General features: G+C 34.6%; 3 protein-coding genes across 3 annotated transcripts in view; 1 reads left to right on the top strand and 2 right to left on the bottom strand.

Moving 5' to 3' along the window:
• Nucleotides 1-243: 243 nt before the first annotated feature.
• On the bottom strand, nucleotides 244-12,925 carry mapk15 (mitogen-activated protein kinase 15). Its single transcript, XM_067410979.1, has 15 exons — nucleotides 12,908-12,925; nucleotides 11,507-11,653; nucleotides 11,171-11,269; nucleotides 10,999-11,028; nucleotides 10,002-10,092; nucleotides 9,711-9,841; nucleotides 8,305-8,468; nucleotides 8,041-8,180; nucleotides 7,846-7,903; nucleotides 7,629-7,766; nucleotides 5,005-5,110; nucleotides 3,462-3,741; nucleotides 1,417-1,517; nucleotides 614-757; nucleotides 244-423 (listed from the first exon to the last, which is right to left on the bottom strand). Exons 1-15 carry the CDS (start codon nucleotides 12,923-12,925, stop codon nucleotides 244-246), a joined length of 1,827 nt encoding a protein of 608 aa, XP_067267080.1.
• A 680-nt stretch (nucleotides 12,926-13,605) lies between these two features.
• vps28 (VPS28 subunit of ESCRT-I) lies at nucleotides 13,606-22,951 on the bottom strand. Its single transcript, XM_067411469.1, has 10 exons — nucleotides 22,906-22,951; nucleotides 22,484-22,529; nucleotides 22,353-22,381; nucleotides 22,222-22,259; nucleotides 22,004-22,093; nucleotides 21,702-21,807; nucleotides 19,087-19,188; nucleotides 18,751-18,804; nucleotides 18,555-18,646; nucleotides 13,606-14,599 (listed from the first exon to the last, which is right to left on the bottom strand). Exons 2-10 carry the CDS (start codon nucleotides 22,521-22,523, stop codon nucleotides 14,479-14,481), a joined length of 672 nt encoding a protein of 223 aa, XP_067267570.1. The 5' UTR covers nucleotides 22,524-22,529; nucleotides 22,906-22,951; the 3' UTR covers nucleotides 13,606-14,478.
• A 1,262-nt stretch (nucleotides 22,952-24,213) lies between these two features.
• Nucleotides 24,214-24,511, top strand: part of LOC137002095 (aurora kinase A- and ninein-interacting protein) — a 7,009-nt gene continuing 6,711 nt past the window's right edge. Inside the window, exon 1 of the mRNA XM_067361604.1 lies at nucleotides 24,214-24,475. Coding sequence (XP_067217705.1) covers nucleotides 24,380-24,475 — 96 coding nt within the window. The 5' untranslated portion in view covers nucleotides 24,214-24,379. The remainder of the gene's footprint in view (nucleotides 24,476-24,511) is intronic.

Here is a 24,511-nt window from a genome sequence, read left to right on the forward strand (position 1 = left end):
TTATATTGATTGTTAAAATTTTAAAGACACACACACACATATCGCATAATGTTCTCTCCACATTTAATAAACATTTTCACCACATATTTACAAACAAGTAGTTGACACGTGAATTTAGACTGATCAGAATAAAGTCATTGGCAGCACTAATCTGGGATTTCCCACAATATCCATAATCTTGAATTTTTATTTGATCTGGGAGATTCCAATGACGTCCTCATGATCTAATTCCACACTTTACACCTAGTGGCAGTTCTTCAGAAGACTGTCCAGTCCGGTCTTGCTGATCGTCCCGTACGCCTGCGAGTAACTGCCTAGTTTGGCGCGAGGATCTCCAGCAGCAGAAACGTTCGCGTTGCTCTGGAAAACCTTCTTGCTGAACCTCGGAGGAGGCTTGGCATCACGTGAATTAGACCGCTGGTTCTGCACAGTGAGATATATAAGAAATATAAAACATTCAATGAGACACAGCATTCATATTTTATGCTAAAGTTATAATGATGCATGTCAAAACTAAACCATCAGGTCATGTTTGGCAATGTCCGCAGCTCAGAGTAAACAAGAGGGTTTTTATGCAAAACGTTTGGACAGGCGCTGTGATTTCTCTACTCACCAGGCGAGCAGAGGTGACACATAACCCAGGCGAAACAATGTGTTCATCCTTGCGGAGCAGAGGATTATTTTGATTCTGTGCTAAAGTGAGAGAGAAAGAGTGTGTGCGTCCCACAGGAGCCGAACGACCTCGCTGCTCTACACCCTGATGGAGAGAACGAACAAATAAAACATTTACATGAACATTTGCCCTTATATTACTTGAATTAAATGTCCCTATTATGCTGTTTTAATGTTTACAAAAGCTTGACATGCTTCCAAGGTCACAAAACAGTTTAATTTTCTCATTGCAGCATCAGCTCTTTTCTCACAGTGTCTGAAACGGTTCGATAAAGGATTCGGTTTCTCTAAACCCCGCCTTTCTGAGAGCCTGCTCTGCTCTGATTGGTCCAAATGCTCATGAGCACATCTGAATTTCAGCACTTGATACACAGTGATACAAACAGTAATGATTTGCTTTGGCAGCAGAAAACAGCGTCTTCTCGACATGAACGACACGAACCAAACTCTTCCAGTCTCAGACACAACTACAGTGATTGAGGGCGGAGCAAAGGAGATGCTGAATGTGGGCAGCCAATGGGCTGGCATTATGCAAATTTGTTACAAACCTACTTAGGTTGAGCAGGCTGGAATCAGAATCACTTCTTTCTTTTAGGAGATAAAAACTCCATTTATCTTCACTTTGATCTCAGACCTGTATTACAGACTACATTAAAGGTCCTAAAAAGCATTATAGGGGCACTTTAAGCGCTGAACAGACCGCTTTTATCTACAGTGAATGTCAGGAGAGGCAGCAGGACACACCACATTAGCTCCATCTGTAGGAAGAACACCAGCAGTCTCCTGATTCCTCCTCCCAATCCGCTGAGGAGGAGATGGGTAGTGGGGCGGCTTGACTAAACCATCTGGAAGATAAAAGGGTAATTAGGCTTTTAAGGCTATCCAATGAGTAATATACTACCTTTCCACAGTTTGGACGGTGTTTTTGAAAGCTCAAAAATACAGTAAAACAGTATGTTATTACAATTTAAAATAACTGAGAACATCTATTATATTATTACTATGAACACGCTGTTCAAAGGTTTGGGGGTTGGTAGGATTTTTTAATGTGTTTAATCATTTTTATGGCTGTATTTATTTGATAAAAACACAGTAAAATCAGTTATACAAGAATATATAGTAAACTGTAATTTATTTCTGTGATCAAAGCTGAATTTTCAGCATCATTACTCCAGTCTTCAGTGTCACATGATCCTTCAGAAATCATTCTGATATGATGATTTGATGCTCAAGAAACATTCATGATTATTAACAAAATTTTCCAGGATTCACAAATGAAAATAAAGTTCAAAAGAACAGCATTTATTTGAAATGGAAATAAATTGTAAAATTATGAATGTCTTTACTGTCACTTATGAATGGTAGTGTATATTCTATAATATCATGAAACCTTCATTGACCGAAGTTATATGTGCACATAATGAGCCGCATGTTTCAAAGGATTCATTTTTTCCCAATTCCCATTTTTCCCTCCCATATGTGTCATAAGAGTCAATTTTTTTTAAAATTGAGATTTATATATCATCTGAAAGCTGAATAAATAAGCTTTCCGTTGATGTATGGTTTGGTCGAGATCTGGAGTCTGAGGGTGCAAAAAAATCAAAATATTGAGAAAATCACCTTTAAAGTTGTCTATATGAAGTCCTTAGCAATGCATATCCACTCACAAAAATACATTTATGAAATTTACAAAATATCTTCATGGAACGTGATATTTATTTAATAACCTAATGATTTTTGGCTCAAAAGAAAAATAATATAATAATTTTGACCCATGCACTCTAAAAAATGCTGGGTTAAAAACAACCCAAGTTGGGTTGAAAATGGACAAACCCAACGATTGGGTTGTTTTAACCCAGCGGTTGGGTTAAATGTTTGCCCAACCTGCTGGGTAGTTTTATTTAAACCAACTATTGCTATATGGCTAGCTTAAAATGAACCCAAAATAATTGGGAAATTAAAAACCAGATGCAATTAGAGACAACAATAATAGACAAAAGGTGAATGTTTATTAATAAGCTTTAATATTTTATTAATAGAAATTTATTAGTTTAATAGTTTATTCATATAAATTTATTAATAAGCAATTAAAAAAATTAGTAAGTTTATTGTTTAATAATTATTCATTAAACATGAATAAATGTTCATTTCCAGCATACTTTGGGTTTATTTTAATTAGGCAATACAGTAATTTTTAAAAAATAGTTGAGTTAAATAAAACTACCCAGCAGGTTGGGCAAACATTTAACCCAACTGCTGGGTTTGTCCATTTTCAACCCAACTTGGGTTGTTTTTAACCCAGCATTTTTTAGAGTGTAATAATGTATACCTACCTGTAATAATCTAATATACCCGTGCGACTTATGACTGGTTTTGTGATCCAGGGTCACACATGTGTAAAGTAAATCTAATATGAATCGGATACATGCATTTGCATCATGTAAGCGGTCAGATCGGATTGAAAAAGCGACATCAACCATGATCAACTCTCCTCTTTTTTCTCAGCACTATGAGACCAATGTTTTGCTGACCATTAAAGAAGTTTGTATTATCATTTGCAAAATGCGCCGTTTTAACTTAAGTTTTTCCGGGTCAGTACATCTACCTCGGCTCGTTTCATCAAGCGTATAGTGTAATTGCAGATATTAGATATGGGTCACTTTTAAAAGAGTATGTAAGCTAAAAAAAATCAGATATAGTCAACAAATGGAAATCTGGTCTGCAGTGTAAATGCAGCCTAAGCGTGTTCAGTGAATGTGACTGTCCAAGCACTCTTCAGCAGAACTCACTCGGCATGTGTGTGATGGGGTTATAAGAGGTTTTGGGGCTTCCCGTCGGGCTGGTGCTGTCTTGTGCTCGACTCAGAGCTTTTCCAACAGATGCTCCGGTTCCATTCTGGCTCTTCTTTTCACTGGGAGATTTCCTCTCATGATCTCCACCCACAGCACCCGATTCAACTCTTTTGTCCATTCCACTGTCCCCACTCACTTCTGCAGTCTTCTCCTCGATTTTCTGCCTGAAATGAGGCTGTTTTTGCATTTGCCGACTGGCCCTTTTTTCCAGGATCATCTTTTACAGGAGAAATTGGGAAGAAAGTCATTTTTATTATGTTATTACTATTAGGGTTGCAAAGGGGCAGTAAATTTCCACCTGGGGAATTTTGGAAATATTCCAATTTGGAAACTTATCAGGAATTTATGGGAATTAATTGGAAATTTTGGAAAATTTATATAAATTTGGGAAATATTTATATAAAAAATTATAATATAAAAACATAAACATTTTGTTTGGTCATAACATGAAATAACAGTTATTTATTTTTTGCATTCAATTACTTCTAAATTAGTAAATATGTAAAATAAATATATTTTTATTGCAGCAACTGTTATGTGTTATGTATTTCAGTGTCACATGATCCTTCAGAAATCATTCTAACATGCTGATTTGATACTCAGTTATTATCAGTGTTGGAAACAGTTGTGCAGCTTAATATTTTTTTGGAACCTGTAATACTTTTTTCATGATTCTTTGATGAATAAAAAATGAAAAAGAACAGCATTTATTCAAAATAAAAATCTTTTCTAACAATATCACTGAAGACTGGAGTACGATGCTGAAAATTCAGCTTTGATCACAGAAATAAATTATATTTTAATGTATATTAAATTTGAAAACCATTATTTTAAATTGTAGTTATATTTCACAATGCCGCTGTTTTTTCAGGGTAAAATGTGCAGGGTAAAAAATTAACTGAAATTGCATTAAATCTGGTTGTTTTAACCAAAACCAAGATGTTTTTTTTTCAACTACATTTAAGAACCCTGTTATACGCTAACCCGCAATTTTGCAAATTTCCTGTTTATTCCCATTAATTCCCATATATTCCATATATTTGAAAATTCCCGGAATTTTGCAACCCCAATAACAATAAATAAACTCTTCCGTGATCAAAGCTGAATTGATTACTCCAGTCTTCAGTGTCACATGATCCTTCAGAAATCATTCTAATATGATGATTTGCTGCTCAAGAAACATTTCTGATTATTATCAATGTTGAAAATTGATGAATAGAATCTTTTGTAACATACTGTCAATTTTGATCACTTTGCTGAATAAAAGTATCATTTTTGAACGATAGTGTAAACATCAGTGATTATTTAAGTGATACATTTCCAGAAAGACGTTTCTGTCACTGTGACTCAGCGTTTGTTAACATAACACAGAAATCACATGACTGTGAACAGTCACAACATTATGACTGCTCTTGAGAGAAAGCACGAGGACAAAGGTCAAAATAAAGCTGTGAATAATGAATGGACAGTTTCCACTCACCTCATAGAGTTTGTTTCTGTATTGAGTAACAGAGAGCTGAACGTCTTCGTCCACGGGCAGAACGACATCATAGACCAGACCAGGCTCTCTGGCGGGGTTGTGAAATCTTGCAAGGCATATGGAATATTTTTACTGTTTTATTATCTATTTAATTATTCATATAATACTCATTTAATACTCAAGCCATTGGTCAATATGACTTACAGTCAACATGAAATGCTAATTATACTTTCGTAATGCGATATTTACAAGTGAAACAGAATATTCAACAAAAAAAGAGAGAAGCTTGAGACATGATTTTATCAATCTGGACTTGACTGAATTGAATAACTTGACGAAGATATTGATACCTTGATAAAGGCCTTGAAGCCAAAAATATCAATAAATAAAGAAGTTTGCATTTTAAGTTGAATTGTTCTAGTTTTTATATATGACCTGCACCTAAAAAAATAAAAAAAATTAAATTAATATATAAATTTAAGGCATTTATTTTAACTGCTTTTTATTAATGTTAACCACCATTATTGGTAAATAACGAATGAACATAAAATAATTAAAAACTAATAAATAATTGGCCTCAATACTGTAGCTAATGGAGTCAGTAATTAGTTAAAGGAACACTCCACTTTTTCCACGCTCATTTTCCAACTCTCCTAGAGTTAAACAGTTGAGTTTGACGATCTCCGGGTCTGGCGGTACCACTTTTAGCATAGCTTAGCATAGTTCATTGAATCTGATTAGACCGTTAGCATCTCGCTCAATAATGGCCAAAGAATTTCTAAATTTTTATATTTAAACTATTTTAAATATATTTTACTATATCGCAACTTTTCATTTTCCGTCGGTCTTAGTACACGATGTAACTACAGAAGAGTCGAGATTTAAATAAGAAAAATATTGAAAGTCTTTGGTTATTTTTGAGTGAGATGCTAACGGTTTTCTAATGAGTTTATGGTCACTGAATAGGTTTTTCTGAGGTAAATGTGACGTCACGTGACATTGAAGCTGTTTTATTGACGTCTTTCCGCGGTTGAAACACTGATTGAGCGATTACACGAGACATGATACGGATTTCAGTAAGTTGTACTGTATATTTTAACATACCTTCAGATGTTCATGCATGTTTATTTCACGCTGTAACTGGTATTAAAGCGGAGGAGAGGATGATCACATGCTTCTCCTTAACTGAGGCGCTAAAGCGATCCGTCACGCCACATTAAACAGCGCCAAAACTGTGTTTATTTTCTGAATCTCATAATAAGATGGACGTCATTTGAAATCTGAGACTTTGCTTCATATCAAAAGTAACAAAGATTATTGCGATTTATTGGATGGGAGGAGCTACATATTCTGCTCATTCATCAACTGAAAACAGACTAGACTAATCGATTCTTGGGATTTAAGAATCAATATCGGTTCGTAAAAATGAGAATCGATTAAAATCGAAAAAAATCGATATTTTTTACCCAACCCTAATTACCATATTTTGTGTTGTTGTTCCAGCCGCGACGTCACAGAAAATGGAATCATCGCGTGTTGCCGTAGCAGATGGTTATCTTGTGTTCAGGGTTGCCAGGTTTTAACAACAAAACCCACCCATATGCTACTCAAATCTAGCCCAAATCTAGCCCAATCATGTTTCAGGGGGGTCCCGCAGTAAAAATCGCGTTCCGGGGGGTAAAATACGCATTTTGGTGAGGTTACTCTATTAAAATTTGTATTCCAGGGGCTAAATATCATGTTATTTGGGGTCGCTTCAGCCCGCGTAAATGAAAAACAACTCGCGGCATGCATTGCATCATGGCGTCACGTGTAGACAGGGTTGCCAGGGTTTCACAACAAACACCCCCAGTCCCCCAATTGCTACTCAAAAGTAGCCCAATCTCGTTTTAAGGGGGTCCCCTAGTACACATTCCAAGGGTAAAATCCACGTTTTTGGTGGGGTTCCCCTGGTAAAATTAGCATTCCAGAGGCTAATATCATGTTATTTGGGGTCGCTTCAACTGCCAACATGAAAAACAATGCGCAGCAGAAGTGTCAAAGTAGCCCAATTATGCGGGAAAGCTGCACTGACACAGTGTTATGCAAAAAAAAAAAAAAAACAATGCATAGAAAATGCAATGCAATGAAAAAGCGTACATTGACTCCAACATAATCATTATTAATATTTTGTTGGTTCTCTCTTGTCTTTGCATGTGTTCATAATTTCTTTGTATGAAAGCCTGGACAAAAATTATGTTGCATGTTTCCAGGGTTGCAAGGTTTTCACAACAAAACCCCCCAATTGCTACTCAAAACTAGCCCAATCACGTTTTGGGCTGGTAAAATTTGCATTCCAGGCACTAAATATCATGATATTTGGGGTCGCTTCAACCCGTGGACAAACATGAAAAACAACGTGCGGCAACAGTGTTAAAGTAGCCCAATACTGCTGAAAAAACGTGGACTTGGCAACACATTTCATTACATTATTATCACAACTAACACAAGCACAACTATGCAATATGCTTTCAAAATTTGTAATAATATTTGAATAAAGGGTGAGGATGTCAATTTTCCTTGGTTGGACATCACTTTTGGCCACTACAAACATTAAATAAGACACTAAAGAAAGCGAAACGTACTTGGACACATAAGGGTGCTGCAGAGCTTCCTCTGCACTGAGTCTCTTGTCTGGATTGAAAACCAGCAGGCGCTGCACTAAATCAAGGGCATCGGGTGGCACTGACGCCGGCAGAATTTCATCTAATGGCACCTGAGGTCTAAACACACATCCACATCGAGCGTGATTAATATTATCATTCAAAATCCATTCATAGAGTGAACACTGACATTACACACCTAAGCAGCATTCTCTGAATCACAGAAGCCCCATACTCTGATCTGATGGCCAACACATCTGGGGAAAAAACACATTTAGGCCAATTAGCGAAGGTTTGTGTTTTGTAATAAGTTAATAGTAACTCTGAACATGCTGCATGACATTATTGTGGTTGTTGTCTGGAAGAAAAAGCCTCATGTGAGATTCAAACTCACCCTCAGTAGAAGGAGGTGGAATAACGCTCATGATTTTTTCAATTTGATTAATGGTAGACGTCCCAGGGAAAAGTGGCTTTCCCAGGAGCATCTCTCCCAGAATGCAACCTATGCTCCACATGTCCACACCTTTTGTGTACCTTCAGGAAATATAGGACTCATTATCATAATATATTATGATTAACACATTATAGTAGGCTTCAAACAGCAATATTACACACTAAAGAAAGTTGAACATGGAAAAAGGCATCATAAGACACGCACCTAGTGGATCCCAAGAGAATTTCAGGAGCTCTGTACCATCGTGTTGCCACGTACTCTGTCAAGGCCGGATTCACAGCATCCTCTTGGATCTGGTACAGGGATCTTGCCAAGCCGAAGTCGCACAGCTTTACGAAGCAATCTGAGTCTAGTAAGATGTTGGATGGCTTTAAGAAGTAAAAATACAGAAATTACTTAAATCAGAATCGGTCTAAATTCATTTTTTAAGCATGAAGTAATATTAAAGAGGTCATGAATTGAGAAATCAACTTTTCTTTGAGCTTTTGATATATAAGAGATCATCTTACTATAAGAAAATCCTGTAAGTTTCAGAACTAGTCCAATAAAAGCTTTTATTGTCTCGTCCCGGAATGTGCCTATCTATGGTGAAACCCCGCCTCCGCAGAAGAAATCAACGCCTACTTCATCATTACAGCGTTAGCTCCGCCCACTGGTGTGTTAGTGAGATGAGAAGAGCGATACAGGACTAAAATAACATTACCTTTCAAAGCATCCTAATGCAGGAATATGGTTATTTGGTCTCAGTTGAGCTTTATTTATTTGTATTCGGTACATTTCACTGTGGATTCTTTAGTAAATCAATCGCATTTCGGGGCAAACAGACTTTTACGATATGAACTCTTCAGTAATGCAACAACATGTCAGTAACTGTGTTCATTCTAATGCCTGATCTGATATTAATGATTCATGTACAGTCACATGATCTTTGTCTGTGTGTCAGTAAATCAAACCAGTGACTAAACGCTCAACTTCACCTTGTTTCTCTTAGTAGGATGAAAATAATCTGTTATTTAAATTGTGATTAAATTATATATAGAAAATGATCAAAGAACGCTCCCTTTACAATCGCTGGAGCTGTCAATCAAACAGCGCAAGTTTATCAGTGACCAAAACTCGTTTTATTCAACAAATCTCTTATTTACATCATGTTTGCATTGTTAGTTATGATGAAAGCATTTGTTAGTGTGCAGAAATTGAGTTTCAATGACGAGATCTCTGCTTTCATGAGCTCAACAACATGTCTGTGATCAACTACATGTTCATCACTGCAACCTTTCATGCCACGATCTAAATATAATACTTTTCATGAGAGCTGTAATAGTAAAAACGTGCTAAAAGTTTTCGAGCTATTGCTAATTCATATGCAAAGATGTCAGCCAATCACAGCAGTGGGCGTTTACACTGAAGTCTCACAGCAGACACGCCCCTCAAAACAGAGCGTTCAAATAAAATCAAGGCAGGAAAAATGCCTTTTATTTCTAAATTATGACCATTTTTGATGTTAAAAGCATACTAACATTATAAGTGCACCCCAGGAAACATCATAAAACAATAAAACAACGCAGTTCATGACCCCTTTTTTAAAGGTGAGTACAATGACATCATACCTTTTGGTCCCTGTGAATGACGTTGCCTGAGTGAAGATACTTTGTCGCTTTAAGAAGCTGGTACATCACATAACGCTTATGAATGTCTTTTAATAGACTTCCTTTCTTTATTACTGCATGTAGGTCTGTGTCTGAAAAGAAACGAATAGTTGGTGTAAATCACTTACTGTCACCATCAGCATAATAATTACTAAATCTCAAGGCAATAACAATAACTTTATGAATATTTTCATAGAATATAATTAATTTGAATATAAAAGGAACACGAGTGCAAGTGAAATGATCTCCTACCCATGAATTCAAACACAAGGTAAATGTCTTTGTCGTTTTGGGCTCTGATGACGTTTAGTAATTTAATTATGTTAGGATGATCTCCAAACTCCTGCAAAAAGGGAAAAGAAGAAGGAAAATTGATCACATACCTTAACAATACACAGAATTTACTTTTTATGTACATTACTGTTCATAAGTGTTTTTAACAATTTTATTCAGCAATGGCAAATTAAACTGATCAAAAGTGATAGATAGATAGATAGATAGATAGATAGATAGATAGATAGATAGATAGATAGATAGATAGATAGATAGATAGATAGATAGATAGATAGATAGATAGATAGATAGATAGATAGATAGATAGATAGATGTTATAAAATAATGAACATATTATATATATATATAAAATCCATAATTAATCTTTAGCTTTTCACACCAATCATAATTTATATATATGATTTTTAAAATTTATTCTCTTATATATATATATATATATATATATATATTACAAAACATTATTTTGATATTGATTATTTTTATAATAATAATTATTATAATTATTATACAATTTTATTACAACATAAAATTATATATATATTGACAGTAAAGACATTTATAATGTTACAAAATATTACATATTAATGCTGTTATTTTGAACTTTCTATAAACTAAAGAATCCTGAACTGTTTTCATCATTGATAATAATCATAAATGTTTATTAAGCATCAAATCATCATATTAGAATGATTTCTGAAGGATCATGTGACACTGAAGACTGGAGTAATGATGCTGAAAATCCAGCTTTGATCACAGAAATAAATTACATTTTACCAAATATTTACATATTAAAATTTCATTTTACATTGAAAAAATATTTCACAATTTCTAATGTATTTTTGATCAAATAAACGCAACCTTGGTGAGCAGAAGAGACTCTTTCAGAAACATTAAAGAGTCTTACTGACCCCAAATAATATGGATTCAAACGAAAGTTCTGGAAATATATGCTTACCTGTAGGAGCATAATTTCTCTGAATGTTCTCTATGGGAAAATGGCAGAAGAAATGTGAAATTTAACCATTTTTTAACAATTATTAACTGACCTTACTGTACCTTCCTATTCACACATTGAACAATACTATAATACTACAGTATAATGTAGTAAATTCTCTCTCGTCTCTAACCTGAGCATCAGTTCGATTCCTAAAAGCATCAAAGATTTTCTTCACAGCGACAATCTCTCCTGTTTTTCTGTCCACAGCTTTCCAAACAATCCCATATGCCTGTGAGACATGGATATGAGGAGACTGTAATAAAACAGCTGACTGAAGGGAAGCACACTCATTTTTACCTTTTTGACAGTACAAACAGAAGCATAAAATAAATCATAAACTCCATGTTTAGTTTGCATGATAGAAACAATAACCCATGATATTTAATACTACTTATTGTCCACAATGCAGCAAATAGCCTATTATATAACTCAGTTTTGATCTTGATCAAAAGAATAATCAACTTACCCCTTTTCCAAGCCTTCTCTTGATTTCATACTTCAAGCTGATGTGTTCTTCCACCTCTGTGATGTTCATTTTACCTGTTTTACAACTCAAGATGTTTTGATCATGGCAGGAATAAAATCCTGGCAGTTTGAGGAATGCAGGATTGCCCTAGTATATATATTTAATACACTTGTAAAGATTCAAACACTCGATTACCCAGGAGTGAACTTTTCCTAAGTGATATGCCGAATACAAAATATAAATACGCCTTAACCTAAATCACTATTGACAATACAAACATACAAACGGAGTTGCATAAATTCTAAACCCGACCTGGTGAAAATAAGAGCAAGTGTTTATGTCTTCACCATTGATATCCTGCTAAAAAGATCAGCATCACTTGGTTTGTAATTGTTTGTCACCGTGGAGACGCAAGTATGCTCAGGACGCAATCTCTTAAAGGAGCCGCACGTTTCCTGAAGGTGGGGTCACGTGATTAGCGAAATATCGGCGCGGGTTGTTTATATGTCCGCGGACAGAAGCGACCCCAAATAACATGATATTTATCCCCTGGAATGCCAAAAACGCGGAATTTTACCGTGGGACCCTCCGAAACACAATTGGGCAAGTTTTGGACTAGATTTGAGTAGCAATTGTGCGGGTTTTGTTGTTAAAACCTGGCAACCCTGAGCTACACCAACATTTTAACCTGAAAATGAAATCTGCGCGGGGAAATCTTTAATAGACCTCATTCACAGCAGCACCATCTTTGATTTTTAACAGTCGGTAATGAAAGCGAGGCTTGAGGGATAGACATACGTCTCTTCAGTGGGTTGTATTGTTATTTAATGTTTTTTTTTTTTATTGATCTGCGAATGAAACACTTCAAAAATATATTTTTCAAGACATTTCAGTTGACAAAAAACTAGGAGCTTTATACAACGGATGGCAATGAAAACACAGGCTGCATCGTCTACTATATACTAGGCGAAAAACAATATGTGACTAAAGAAATATGTCTGAATTTACAGTACTCATAAAAGAGTATGGATGAACTACTTCTTCAGGTGAGATTCTGAACAGGGTTGCTATGTTTTTGAAAAACTGAAGTGTGCTGGACAGTAACTTCAGTGTTGCCAAGTCCACGGTTTTCCCGCGGGTTGAATCATCCTCAAATAACATGATATTTAGCCCCCGGAATGCGTTTTTCACCATGGGACCCCTGTGAAATGCGATTGGGCTAGTTTTGAGGAGCGATTGACCCTTCACTGGGAGTTTGATTGACAAGCAATCTAACCAATCATAATGCCAAATTTGGAATTTTGTCCGACAAAGCAGTCAGGAGTTAGAAAATTGACCTCGGTGGACTTGAACTTGAAAAATGGTGTGTATTTACGTCTTTCAGTGTTTGAAATAACATACCTTCTGATGTTCATTCATGTTTATTTGATGCTATAAATTAACTAGTAGGAAGAGATGATCGGTTCACGAACCGTTTGAGCTGAGGCGCTACAGCGATCCGTCACAACACATTAAAGAGCTGCAAAACGATTTTTACTGTTCAAATTTCTTAAAAAATTACGATTTGAAAGCTGGGACTTTGTTTAATATCATAAGTAACCTGCTCTGGCTTGTCTGTCGATGTGTTGTCAGTGTCCTCTTTGCTCCGCAATGTATTTTTCAGTCTGAGTGGCGTGACGGCGCCACGGCTTGTCGGACAAAGCTGTAACTAAAGGGGGGGAGGTTTGTTGCGAAAACCTGGCAACCCTGAGTTACTTTACTATCCCATGACGCCATGGAGAGGACTTGTGAACAGCAGTGAAGCAACGCAACTGACACTTGTAGGTCACGTGACAATAACAACATGGTGAATATAGTACGTCTGGATTATTCATACTATATAGATCGTATTTTTTTAACGGTCATTAATTACTTATTTAAAATAAGTACCTGCTCAAGAGAGTATGTAATTTCAGACAACTTGTTTTTAATTTTTCAACAGAGGAACAAAACAGTTTATTTACACTATATGGTAGATATAATTTGGAGATAGTCCAACCAAAGGAAATGATTCAATATGATTATTTGCACACATCATCATCACACATACAAATGGCAGGTTGTTTTTGAAAGTTATGTGGTTTATTTCAAAACTATTTTATTTACAATGGTCATTTAATAAATATGACTTATTACATAATGAAGTGAACTAAACCAACACCATGCCAAGGAAAGAGTACACCAAGTTCTTGATCAAGCTCAGTTATAAAAGTCAAGTTTATCAACCAACAAATGTTAGAGTACTGTAAATGAATGAGTGCAATTAAAATAATCTCATTTAAATACTGGAGAGAGAAAAAAAGAGCTGGAGAAAGGAAAAAAGGTATTATACATTTAAAATAAATGCAGTACTGAGAATTCAGTACCAAACCTTGCTCTATAATATATTCTGAGATTCATGTTATTTAACACATTAATAAAGGCCAGCATATTTCCCAATAATATACTCCCTATACTGCCCTCCCTGTATTTGCTAATGCCAGCCTAATGATCAGGTCATTCTAGAAAACACTTTCAGATGACCATGTGATAGAAAAAAACTCTTTTATATATCTATATATATATATATATATATATATATATATATATATATATATATATATATATATATATATATATATATAAAAAAAAAAAAACTACTGCTTTTGAAAGAACAAATCGGTGAACATAATCCTAATTGTATTAGTAAACAACATAAGCCTTAGTAAACAGTACTCTAATTGAATATGAGGTTCTTACACTGAATCTAACATTTAAGGGACAGAGACAAAATATTGAAAGTGAAACGAAGGTTCAGAGCAAAACAACCAGTGTTAAATTAACACTGCCAGTGTTTATATAATCCATACGAATAATATAAACACTGGCAGTGTTAATTTAACACTGTGTTTGCTAAAAAGCTGGTGAAAAGAGATCAAAAAGGGAAGGAGCATTTAAGACGAGTGCAAGAAACGATTGAAGGCGTTGTAGGCGGACTCCAGGTCAAACAGCATCTGGCGAACCTGCGAGTCGTCCAGCTCATCAGACGCAGACATGCTGCTTAGTGTGGTTAACCTGTGAGGAAGAACAACGAGACAGGGAGTGCGGCTGTTAAAGTGCAAAAAAACTCAAACATTTAGTTTAGACTTTATGATTGGATTCAGTCAGTTTCATCTAGCTGATTTTAGCTATTTTATTTATAATGTGACTGATCACATACAGCTGAAGTATAAATTCTTGAAGACTAAAAATGAATGATTTAAAAGTCAAAAATTGGATTTTGAATCATGTGCACTACCACTGAAAATTTATTAAAATTTATATCTCGCAATTCCGACTTTATATCACGCAATTCCGACTTTGCATCTCACAATTCCGACTTTATATCACGCAATTCCGACTTTGCATCTCACAATTCCGACTTTGTATCACGCAATTCCGACTTTATATCACGCAATTCCGACTTTATAACTCGCAATTCCGACTTTATATCTCACAATTCTGAATTTATATCTAGCAATTCTGACTTTATATCACGCAATTCTGACTTTATATCACGCAATTCTGACTTTATATCACGCAATTCCGACTTTATATCACGCAATTCCGACTTTATATCACGCAATTCTGACTTTATATCACGCAATTCCAACTTTCTTGCAATTCTGACTTTATATCACGCAATTCCAACTGTCTCGCAATTCTGACTTTATATCACGCAATTCTGACTTTATATCACGCAATTCCAACTTTCTCGCAATTCCGACTTTATATCACGCAATTCTGACTTTATAACTCGCAATTCCGACTTTATAACTTGCAATTCCGACTTTATAACTCGCAATTCCGACTTTATAACTCGCAATTCTGACTTTATAACTCGCAATTCCGACTATATCTCGCAATTCTGACTATATCTCGCAATTCTGACTTTATATCACGCAATTCCGACTTTACATCACGCAATTATAAATTTATATCTCGCAGTTCCGACTTTATATCTCGCAATTCTGACTTTATATCACGCAATTCCGACTTTACATCACGCAATTATAAATTTATATCTCGCAGTTCCGACTTTATATCTCGCAATTCTGACTTTATATCTCGCAATTCAGACTTTATATCTCGCAATTCTGACTATATCTCGCAATTCTGAATTTATATCTAGCAATTCTGACTTTATATCACACAATTCTGACTTTATATCACGCAATTCTGACTTTATATCACGCAATTCCAACTTTCTCGCAATTCTGACTTTATATCACGCAATTCCAACTGTCTCGCAATTCCGACTTTATATCACGCAATTCTGACTTTATAACTCGCAATTCCGACTTTATAACTCGCAATTCCGACTTTATAACTCGCAATTCCGACTTTATAACTCGCAATTCTGACTTTATAACTCGCAATTCCGACTATATCTCGCAATTCTGACTTTATATCTCGCAATTCAGACTTTATATCTCGCAATTCTGACTATATCTCGCAATTCTGACTTTATATCACGCAATTCCGACTTTACATCACGCAATTATAAATTTATATCTCGCAGTTCCGACTTTATATCTCGCAATTCTGACTTTATATCTCGCAATTCCAACTTTCTCGCAATTCCGACTTTATATCACGCAATTCTGACTTTATAACTCGCAATTCCGACTTTATAACTCGCAATTCTGACTTTATAACTCGCAATTCTGACTTTATAACTCGCAATTCCGACTATATCTCGCAATTCAGACTTTATATCTCGCAATTCCGACTTTATATCACGCAATTCTGACTTTATAACTCGCAATTCCACTTTATAACTCGCAATTCTGACTTTATAACTCGCAATTCCGACTATATCTCGCAATTCTGACTTTATATCTCGCAATTCAGACTTTATATCTCGCAATTCTGACTATATCTCGCAATTCTGACTTTATATCACGCAATTCCGACTTTACATCACGCAATTATAAATTTATATCTCGCAGTTCCGACTTTATATCTCGCAATTCTGACTTTATATCACGCAATTCCGACTTTACATCACGCAATTATAAATTTATATCTCGCAGTTCCGACTTTATATCTCGCAATTCTGACTTTATATCTCGCAATTCCAACTTTCTCGCAATTCCGACTTTATAACTCGCAATTCCGACTTTATAACTCGCAATTCCGACTTTATAACTCGCAATTCCGACTTTATAACTCGCAATTCCGACTTTATAACTCGCAATTCTGACTTTATAACTCGCAATTCCGACTATATCTCGCAATTCTGACTTTATATCTCGCAATTCAGACTTTATATCTCGCAATTCTGACTATATCTCGCAATTCTGACTTTACATCACGCAATTATAAATTTATATCTCGCAGTTCCGACTTTATATCTCGCAATTCTGACTTTATATCACGCAATTATAAATTTATATCTCGCAGTTCCGACTTTATATCTCGCAATTCTGACTTTATATCTCGCAATTCCAACTTTCTCGCAATTCCGACTTTATATCACGCAATTCTGACTTTATAACTCGCAATTCCGACTATATCTCGCAATTCAGACTTTATATCTCGCAATTCTGACTATATCTCGCAATTCTGACTTTATATCACGCAATTCCGACTTTACATCACGCAATTATAAATTTATATCTCGCAGTTCCGACTTTATATCTCGCAATTCCGACTTTATAACTCGCAATTCCGACTTTATAACTCGCAATTCCGACTTTATAACTCGCAATTCCGACTTTATAACTCGCAATTCCGACTTTATATCTCGCAATTCCGACTTTATATCTCGCAATTCCGACTATATATCTCGCAATTCTGACTATATATCGCGCAATTCCGACTTTACATCACGCAAATCCAACTTTCTCGCAATTCCGACTTTATATCACGCAATTCTGACTTTATAACTCGCAATTCCGACTTTATAACTCGCAATTCCGACTTTATAACTCGCAATTCCGACTTTATAACTCGCAATTCCGACTTTATAACTCGCAATTCCGACTTTATAACTCGCAATTCCGACTTTATAACTCGCAATTCCGACTATATCTCGCAATTCCGACTTTATATCTCGCAATTCTGACTATATATCTCGCAATTCTGACTATATATCGCGCAATTCCGACTTTACATCACGCAATTATAAATTTATATCTCGCAGTTCCGACTTAATATCTCGCAATTCCGACTTAATATCTCGCAATTCCGACTTTATATCCCCCAATTCCGACTTTATAACTCGCAATTCTGACTTTATATCATGCAATTCTGACTATAACTCACAATTCTGACTTTATATCATGCAATTCTGACTATAACTCACAATTCTGACTTTATATCATGCAATTCTGACTATAACTCGCAACGAGACGGTGAGTGCGGCTGTTAAAGTGCAAACATACTCAAACATTTAGTTTAGACTTTATGATTGGATTCAGTCAGTTTCATCTAGCTGATTTTAGCTATTTTATTTATAATGTGACTGATCACATACAGCTGAAGTATACATTCTTGATAACTAAAAATGAATGATTTAAAAGTCAAAAATTGGATTTTGAATCATGTGCACTACCACTGAAAACTGTAAGGTCAGTATGATTTTGTTAATGTTTTTGAATCTGTTATTGCTCACCAAGGCTGGAATTATTTGCTTAAATTCAGTAAGTACAGTTTATTACAATTTAAAACAACTTTTATTTGAATATATTGTAAAATGTAATTTATTCCAGAATTTTCAGCATCATTTCTCCAGTCTTCAGTGTCACATGATCCTTCAGAAATCATTCTAATATGATGATTTGCTCCTCAAGAAACATTTATGATTATCAATGTTGAAAACTGTATAATATTTTTGTGGAAACTATTTTTTTCAGGATTCTTTGATGAATTTAATTGGCAGAGAAATCCTTTGTAACATTATTAATGTCTTAACTGTTGCTTTTGATTAATTTGACGCATCTTTGCTGAATAAAAGTATTAATCCCTAAAATGTATCTAGGCTTACCAGAGGCTGACTTTGTCTTTGGCCTCTGAATCTGGAGGCATGTTGCTCATCCTGTTCATGGTCTCCATGAGCTCCCTCAGGTCAGGCTGGATCTATAAAACAATATTCTCACTCATTTAATCAAAGCTTAAAATCAGGGAAACTTAATAGCATTGTGTTAATCTAATTAAGCTGATGTATCCTGTCAAATGACTACCTCATCCATGGCACGAATCTCAAGTCGAAGTTTGTCCATCACTGTGATAAAGAGCTGCATGGAAGAAAACACAAAGATTAAAAATGGTATAGAAGCAGATCTTGGCACTTATTATCAATGCTAAGTATTTACTTTAGCAGGAGCTCAATGCACCACATACTCTACAGTGAAGCACTGTGACAAATTACATTTGGCATGATTTCTTCGAGTCGGAGCGAATAAATCTACTTAATGCAGCTGCTGGAATAAGAAGGAATCCTCTGTGCTCAATCGATGTGGCATTAACTCAAGAAAAGCTATTCATTCTAGGCTGGATTAAGAGTTAAAGATACATACAGAAACAATGTCTGCAATGCAGCGATTCAGGTTGCCCTTGTCATCCTTAATGGTGATTGGTCGATCCTCTTTGATCCTCTCCATAGCCAGCGGACAGTCCAGCTGTCACACGAGGGAAAAATATTGAAAAGTACATTCAATAACCCTCTTTTTTAGTGTTCAGTTCTCACTTTTAACTAGTTGTTTTTTAAACTTGCATATTACTAGTATTTTGGTTGTTTATTAGCACATATTAATGCCTTATTCTGCATGACCATATTTTACATCCCTTAACCCTACCAATACCTTAATTTAAATGCTACAAAAACTACATTACTAACTATTAATAAGCAGTAAATGACGGGTTTATTGAGCAAAATAAGAATTTAATTGTACCTGGTACATATGAAAATAAATATCTTGATCTTGAACTTGAAAAGTTGTAGTTAAAGGCGCTCTAAGCGATTTGACGCGTTTTTAGGCCCATTTTTTTTTTGTCACATACCGCAAACATCTCCTCACTATGCACACTGTTAAAAAACAGTGTCTCTGTAGTCACCACAAGCTCCGAAAACTGCAATAAAAACAAACTGGTGCAGCCTGGACCACTTAGCATAATAAACATGCTCCAGCCAATAACCGACAAGCAGAGTCAATACGCAAGCTACTTACATTTTAAATGCACGTTCATGACTGTTTCAGGAAGCACGGAGGGGAGGGCCAGGAGGAGTAGGAGGGAGGGTCTAGCTAGCCTCTGTTTTGTTTGACAACACTTCGAACGTCAACAGGAAGTTACTCCGCTCAGAATCGCTTAGAGAGCCTTTAATAGTGAATACGTGTTAACGTGAAAATTCTTAATATGTAGTGTACAGAGTTTATATCATAATTCCGACTTTATATCATAATTCCAACTTTATATCATAATTTCCGACTTTATATCTCAATTCCGACTTTATATCTCAATTCCGACTTTATATCTCACAATTCTGACTTTATATCTCACAATTCCGACTTTATATCATAATTCCGACTTTATATCATAATTCCGACTTTATATCATAATTCCGACTTTATATCATAATTCTGACTTTATATCATAATTCCGACTTTATATCTCAATTCTGATTTTATATCTCGCAATTCTGACTTTATATCATAATTCTGACTTTATATCACTCAATTCTGACTTTATATCTCGCAATTCCGACTTTATATCATAATTCTGACTTTATATCATAATTCTGACTTTATATCATAATTCCAACTTTATATCATAATTTCCGACTTTATATCTCAATTCCGACTTTATATCTCAATTCCGACTTTATATGTCAATTCCGACTTTATATCTCAATTACGACTTTATATCTCACAATTCTGACTTTATATCTCACAATTCTGACTTTATATCTCACAATTCTGACTTTATATCATAATTCCGACTTTATATCATAATTCCGACTTTATATCATGTAATTCTGACTTTATATCATAATTCCAACTTTATATCATAATTTCCGACTTTATATCTCAATTCCGACTTTATATCTCAATTCCGACTTTATATGTCAATTCCGACTTTATATCTCAATTACGACTTTATATCTCACAATTCTGACTTTATATCTCACAATTCTGACTTTATATCTCACAATTCTGACTTTATATCATAATTCCGACTTTATATCATAATTCCGACTTTATATCATAATTCTGACTTTATATCATAATTCCGACTTTATATCTCAATTCTGACTTTATATCACTCAATTCTGACTTTATATCTCGCAATTCTGACTTTATATCATAATTCTGACTTTATATCATAATTCTGACTTTATATCACTCAATTCTGACTTTATATCACTCAATTCCGACTTTATATCTCAATTCCGACTTTATATCTCAATTCCGACTTTATATCTCAATTCCGACTTTATATCTCACAATTCTGACTTTATATCTCACAATTCTGACTTTATATCATAATTCCGACTTTATATCTCAATTCTGACTTTATATCATAATTCCAACTTTATATCATAATTCCAACTTTATATCATAATTCCAACTTTATATCTCAATTCCGACTTTATATCTCAATTCCGACTTTATATCTCAATTCCGACTTTATATCTCACAATTCTGACTTTATATCTCACAATTCTGACTTTATATCTCGCAATTCTGACTTTATATCATAATTCCGACTTTATATCATAATTCCGACTTTATATCATAATTCCGACTTTATATCATAATTCCGACTTTATATCATAATTCCGACTTTATATCATAATTCCGACTTTATATCTCAATTCCGACTTTATATCTCAATTCCGACTTTATATCTCAATTCCGACTTTATATCTCAATTCCGACTTTATATCTCAATTCCGACTTTATATCGCAATTCTGACTTTATATCATAATTCCGACTTTATATCTCACAATTCTGACTTTATATCTCACAATTCTGACTTTATAACTCACAGTTTTGAGAAAAAAGTCAGAATTCTGAGATAAAAAGTCACAATTACCTTTTTTATTTCATGGCAGAAACAAGCTTCCAAATACATCACTAACCAAAGATACAAAAGAAACAAAGAGTTGCTTCTCAGTAAAATAAGCTATACCCTGTATTTCCGACAAAAGTCATCGATGGAGCCCACATCTGATCCCTGGACTTGTTTGAAAGCAGCCTTGTACTGGACAAGCAATCTTGAGCAAGCTCCTGTGTATCTGCAAAAACAAAGCAAATGTTTATAATATATGGACAGATACTGTATCAATAAAGGTGGGGTCACATCGGCTAAATTTCACAAGCAAAAAATGGCCTGATAGTGTGAATAGGATTGGATTTCGCCTAACAAAGTCGCTGAACTACAGTAAATGTGACCATACCTTAAATCATGACATTTTGCACAAACAAACTCACTCGTTTGGAGTCACGCAGTCCTTAATGTAAGCTTTTTCCAGCGCCTGGAGTGTTTTGACCACAGCAAACAACTCTGCCATGTTGTCATACCTTTCGAAACGAAATAAAAAGGACATTAAATGCAAGCCAATCACTAAATCAGCATTCTACTCAATCTACTAATAATTAAAGAAGCTCAAAATAGCCTCAGCTGAACAATATGATGCCAGTTAACTCACTTTTCCCTTTCTCTGGCATTTTTGTACAATTTCACTTCCTGTAACAGACAAAGTCGGTCATTTAAAGATGATGAATAATGACAAATGAGTGCATCATTACACAAATAGTTCACAAAATGTACCATTTTTACCTCATACAGTTCTGGCTTGTTGGCAGGAGCTAGTTAAGGAAAGGGAAAACAGATGTAAAATCTGATATTAGAGAAAATAAACGAAGAATAAGATGCTCAGATTGTTTGGAGACTCGTTTTCTTTCCCTCACCTCCTCCCATCACTCCAGAAGCAGGTATTCCATGAAACATGATGAACTACAAAACAATTAAAGAGACAAAACGATCATTATGTTTGGTTTAGCCTCGAGTCAGTGGAATGAATGATATACAGCGATCAGATCTCATTCAGTGTGGATAAGGAAATACAATTAAAACTGATAGACTAACAGACAACGTATTTAGATTTTAGACATTTAGCGAGCTCATTTTGTTTTGTTTATTTCCTGAGCGATGCTAACTGGCTAAGATTTAGCTTTCGTCCCGCTGAAAGTGTAAACAAGACGTTGTCTTTCACTAATTCGCGCCTTGTATAACTATATAACGTTAATGTGATTATGAAATTACATATTATTAAAACAATAAAGTGTTTTTTCTTAGCAAAAACGCACCAGGAAAAGGAGAATTCACTCACCCTTGTTTTGACGTCACCACTGTTGCAAACTCACGTGACGTCGCCGGATGATTTTGTAACATCCGGTATTATTTCGTCTTTTTCTTTATTACAAAAATATGCTTATGCAAAGAATATACATTCTATTTAAATAATAAATAGAATAAATAAATTATTATTTATTCAACTTAACATTCGAGGAAAACTAGCATTTCATGGTTAGGGTTGCCAAGTCCCTTTAATATTTCCACGCTAGTAAATAAACCGCAGTTTATGAAATATAACTACTTTATAGTATGATAACTGTTTTATATAGTGAAAATAAATAATAACCTTCATTATTATAACCAGTGCTATTAATAAAAACATAATTCTGACTTTATAACTCGCAATTTTGACTTTATATAATATTTCTCAATTATGATGTTATAACTCGCAATTCTGACTATATCTCGCAGTTCTGACTTTATATCTCACAATTGCGAGAAAAGTTTAATATAAGTTTTTTTTAATATAAGTTTTTGCTTATGCAAAGAATATACATTCTAGTTAAATAATAAATAGAATAAATAAATAATTATTTATTCAATTTAACATTAGAGGAAAACTAGCATTTCATGGTTAAGGTTGCCAAGTCCTTTTAATATTTCCACGCTCGTAAATAAACCGCTGTTTATTAACTCTGTTATGAAATATAACTACTTTATAGTATGATAACTGTTTTATATAGTGATAATAAATAATCACCTTCATTATTATAACCAGTGCTATTAATAAAAACACAATTCTGACTTTATATCTCCCAATTCTGACTTTATATCTCGCAATTCTGACTTTATATCTTGCAATTCTGACTTTATATCACACAATTCTGACTTTATATCTCGCAATTCTGACTTTATATCTCGCAATTCTGACTATATCTCGCAGTCCTGACATTATATCACGCAATTGCGAGAAAAGTCTAACATAAGTTTTTTTTAATATAAGTTTTTGCTTATGCAAAGAATATACATTCTATTTAAATAATAAATAGAATAAATAAATAATTATTCAATTTAACATTCGAGGAAAACTAGCATTTCATGGTTAGGGTTGCCAAGTCCCTTTAATATTTCCACACTAGTAAATAAACCACGGTTTATTAACTCCGTTATGAAATATAACTACTTTATAGTATAATAACAGTTTTATATAGTGATAATAAATAATCACCTTCATTATTAAAACCAGTGCTATTAATAAAAACAAACGGATGTGTCAGTGATTCGCGGGAATACTTGGCAACCCGAGAGTCTCTTTGAACACGCGCGCGGGAATGATTAAAGCTGCAGTGAACAGAGAATCACGAGGAGATTTATCTAAAAATAACTAAAATATGACATTCTAAACATTATCAATTATTACTTTAGTCTATCGTGAGATTGTTAGCGAATTATCTGTTCCTCATATAACGCGCGTCTGGTTATTTGAGTGTGTGAGAGATTTGTAAACAATGAAATCCTCCAAGAGCACTAAAGCGAAACCTGCTGAAGAGGAGGAGTGTGGGATATGGCTCGACACAAAAGAGTTAAAAGAAAAGAAACAGCAGGTAAAATCATTTAATATATTCTATTTTACCATGTCG

Source organism: Chanodichthys erythropterus, chromosome 15 (assembly GCF_024489055.1).
Source record: "Chanodichthys erythropterus isolate Z2021 chromosome 15, ASM2448905v1, whole genome shotgun sequence".
Classification (NCBI taxonomy): Eukaryota; Metazoa; Chordata; class Actinopteri; order Cypriniformes; family Xenocyprididae; genus Chanodichthys; species Chanodichthys erythropterus.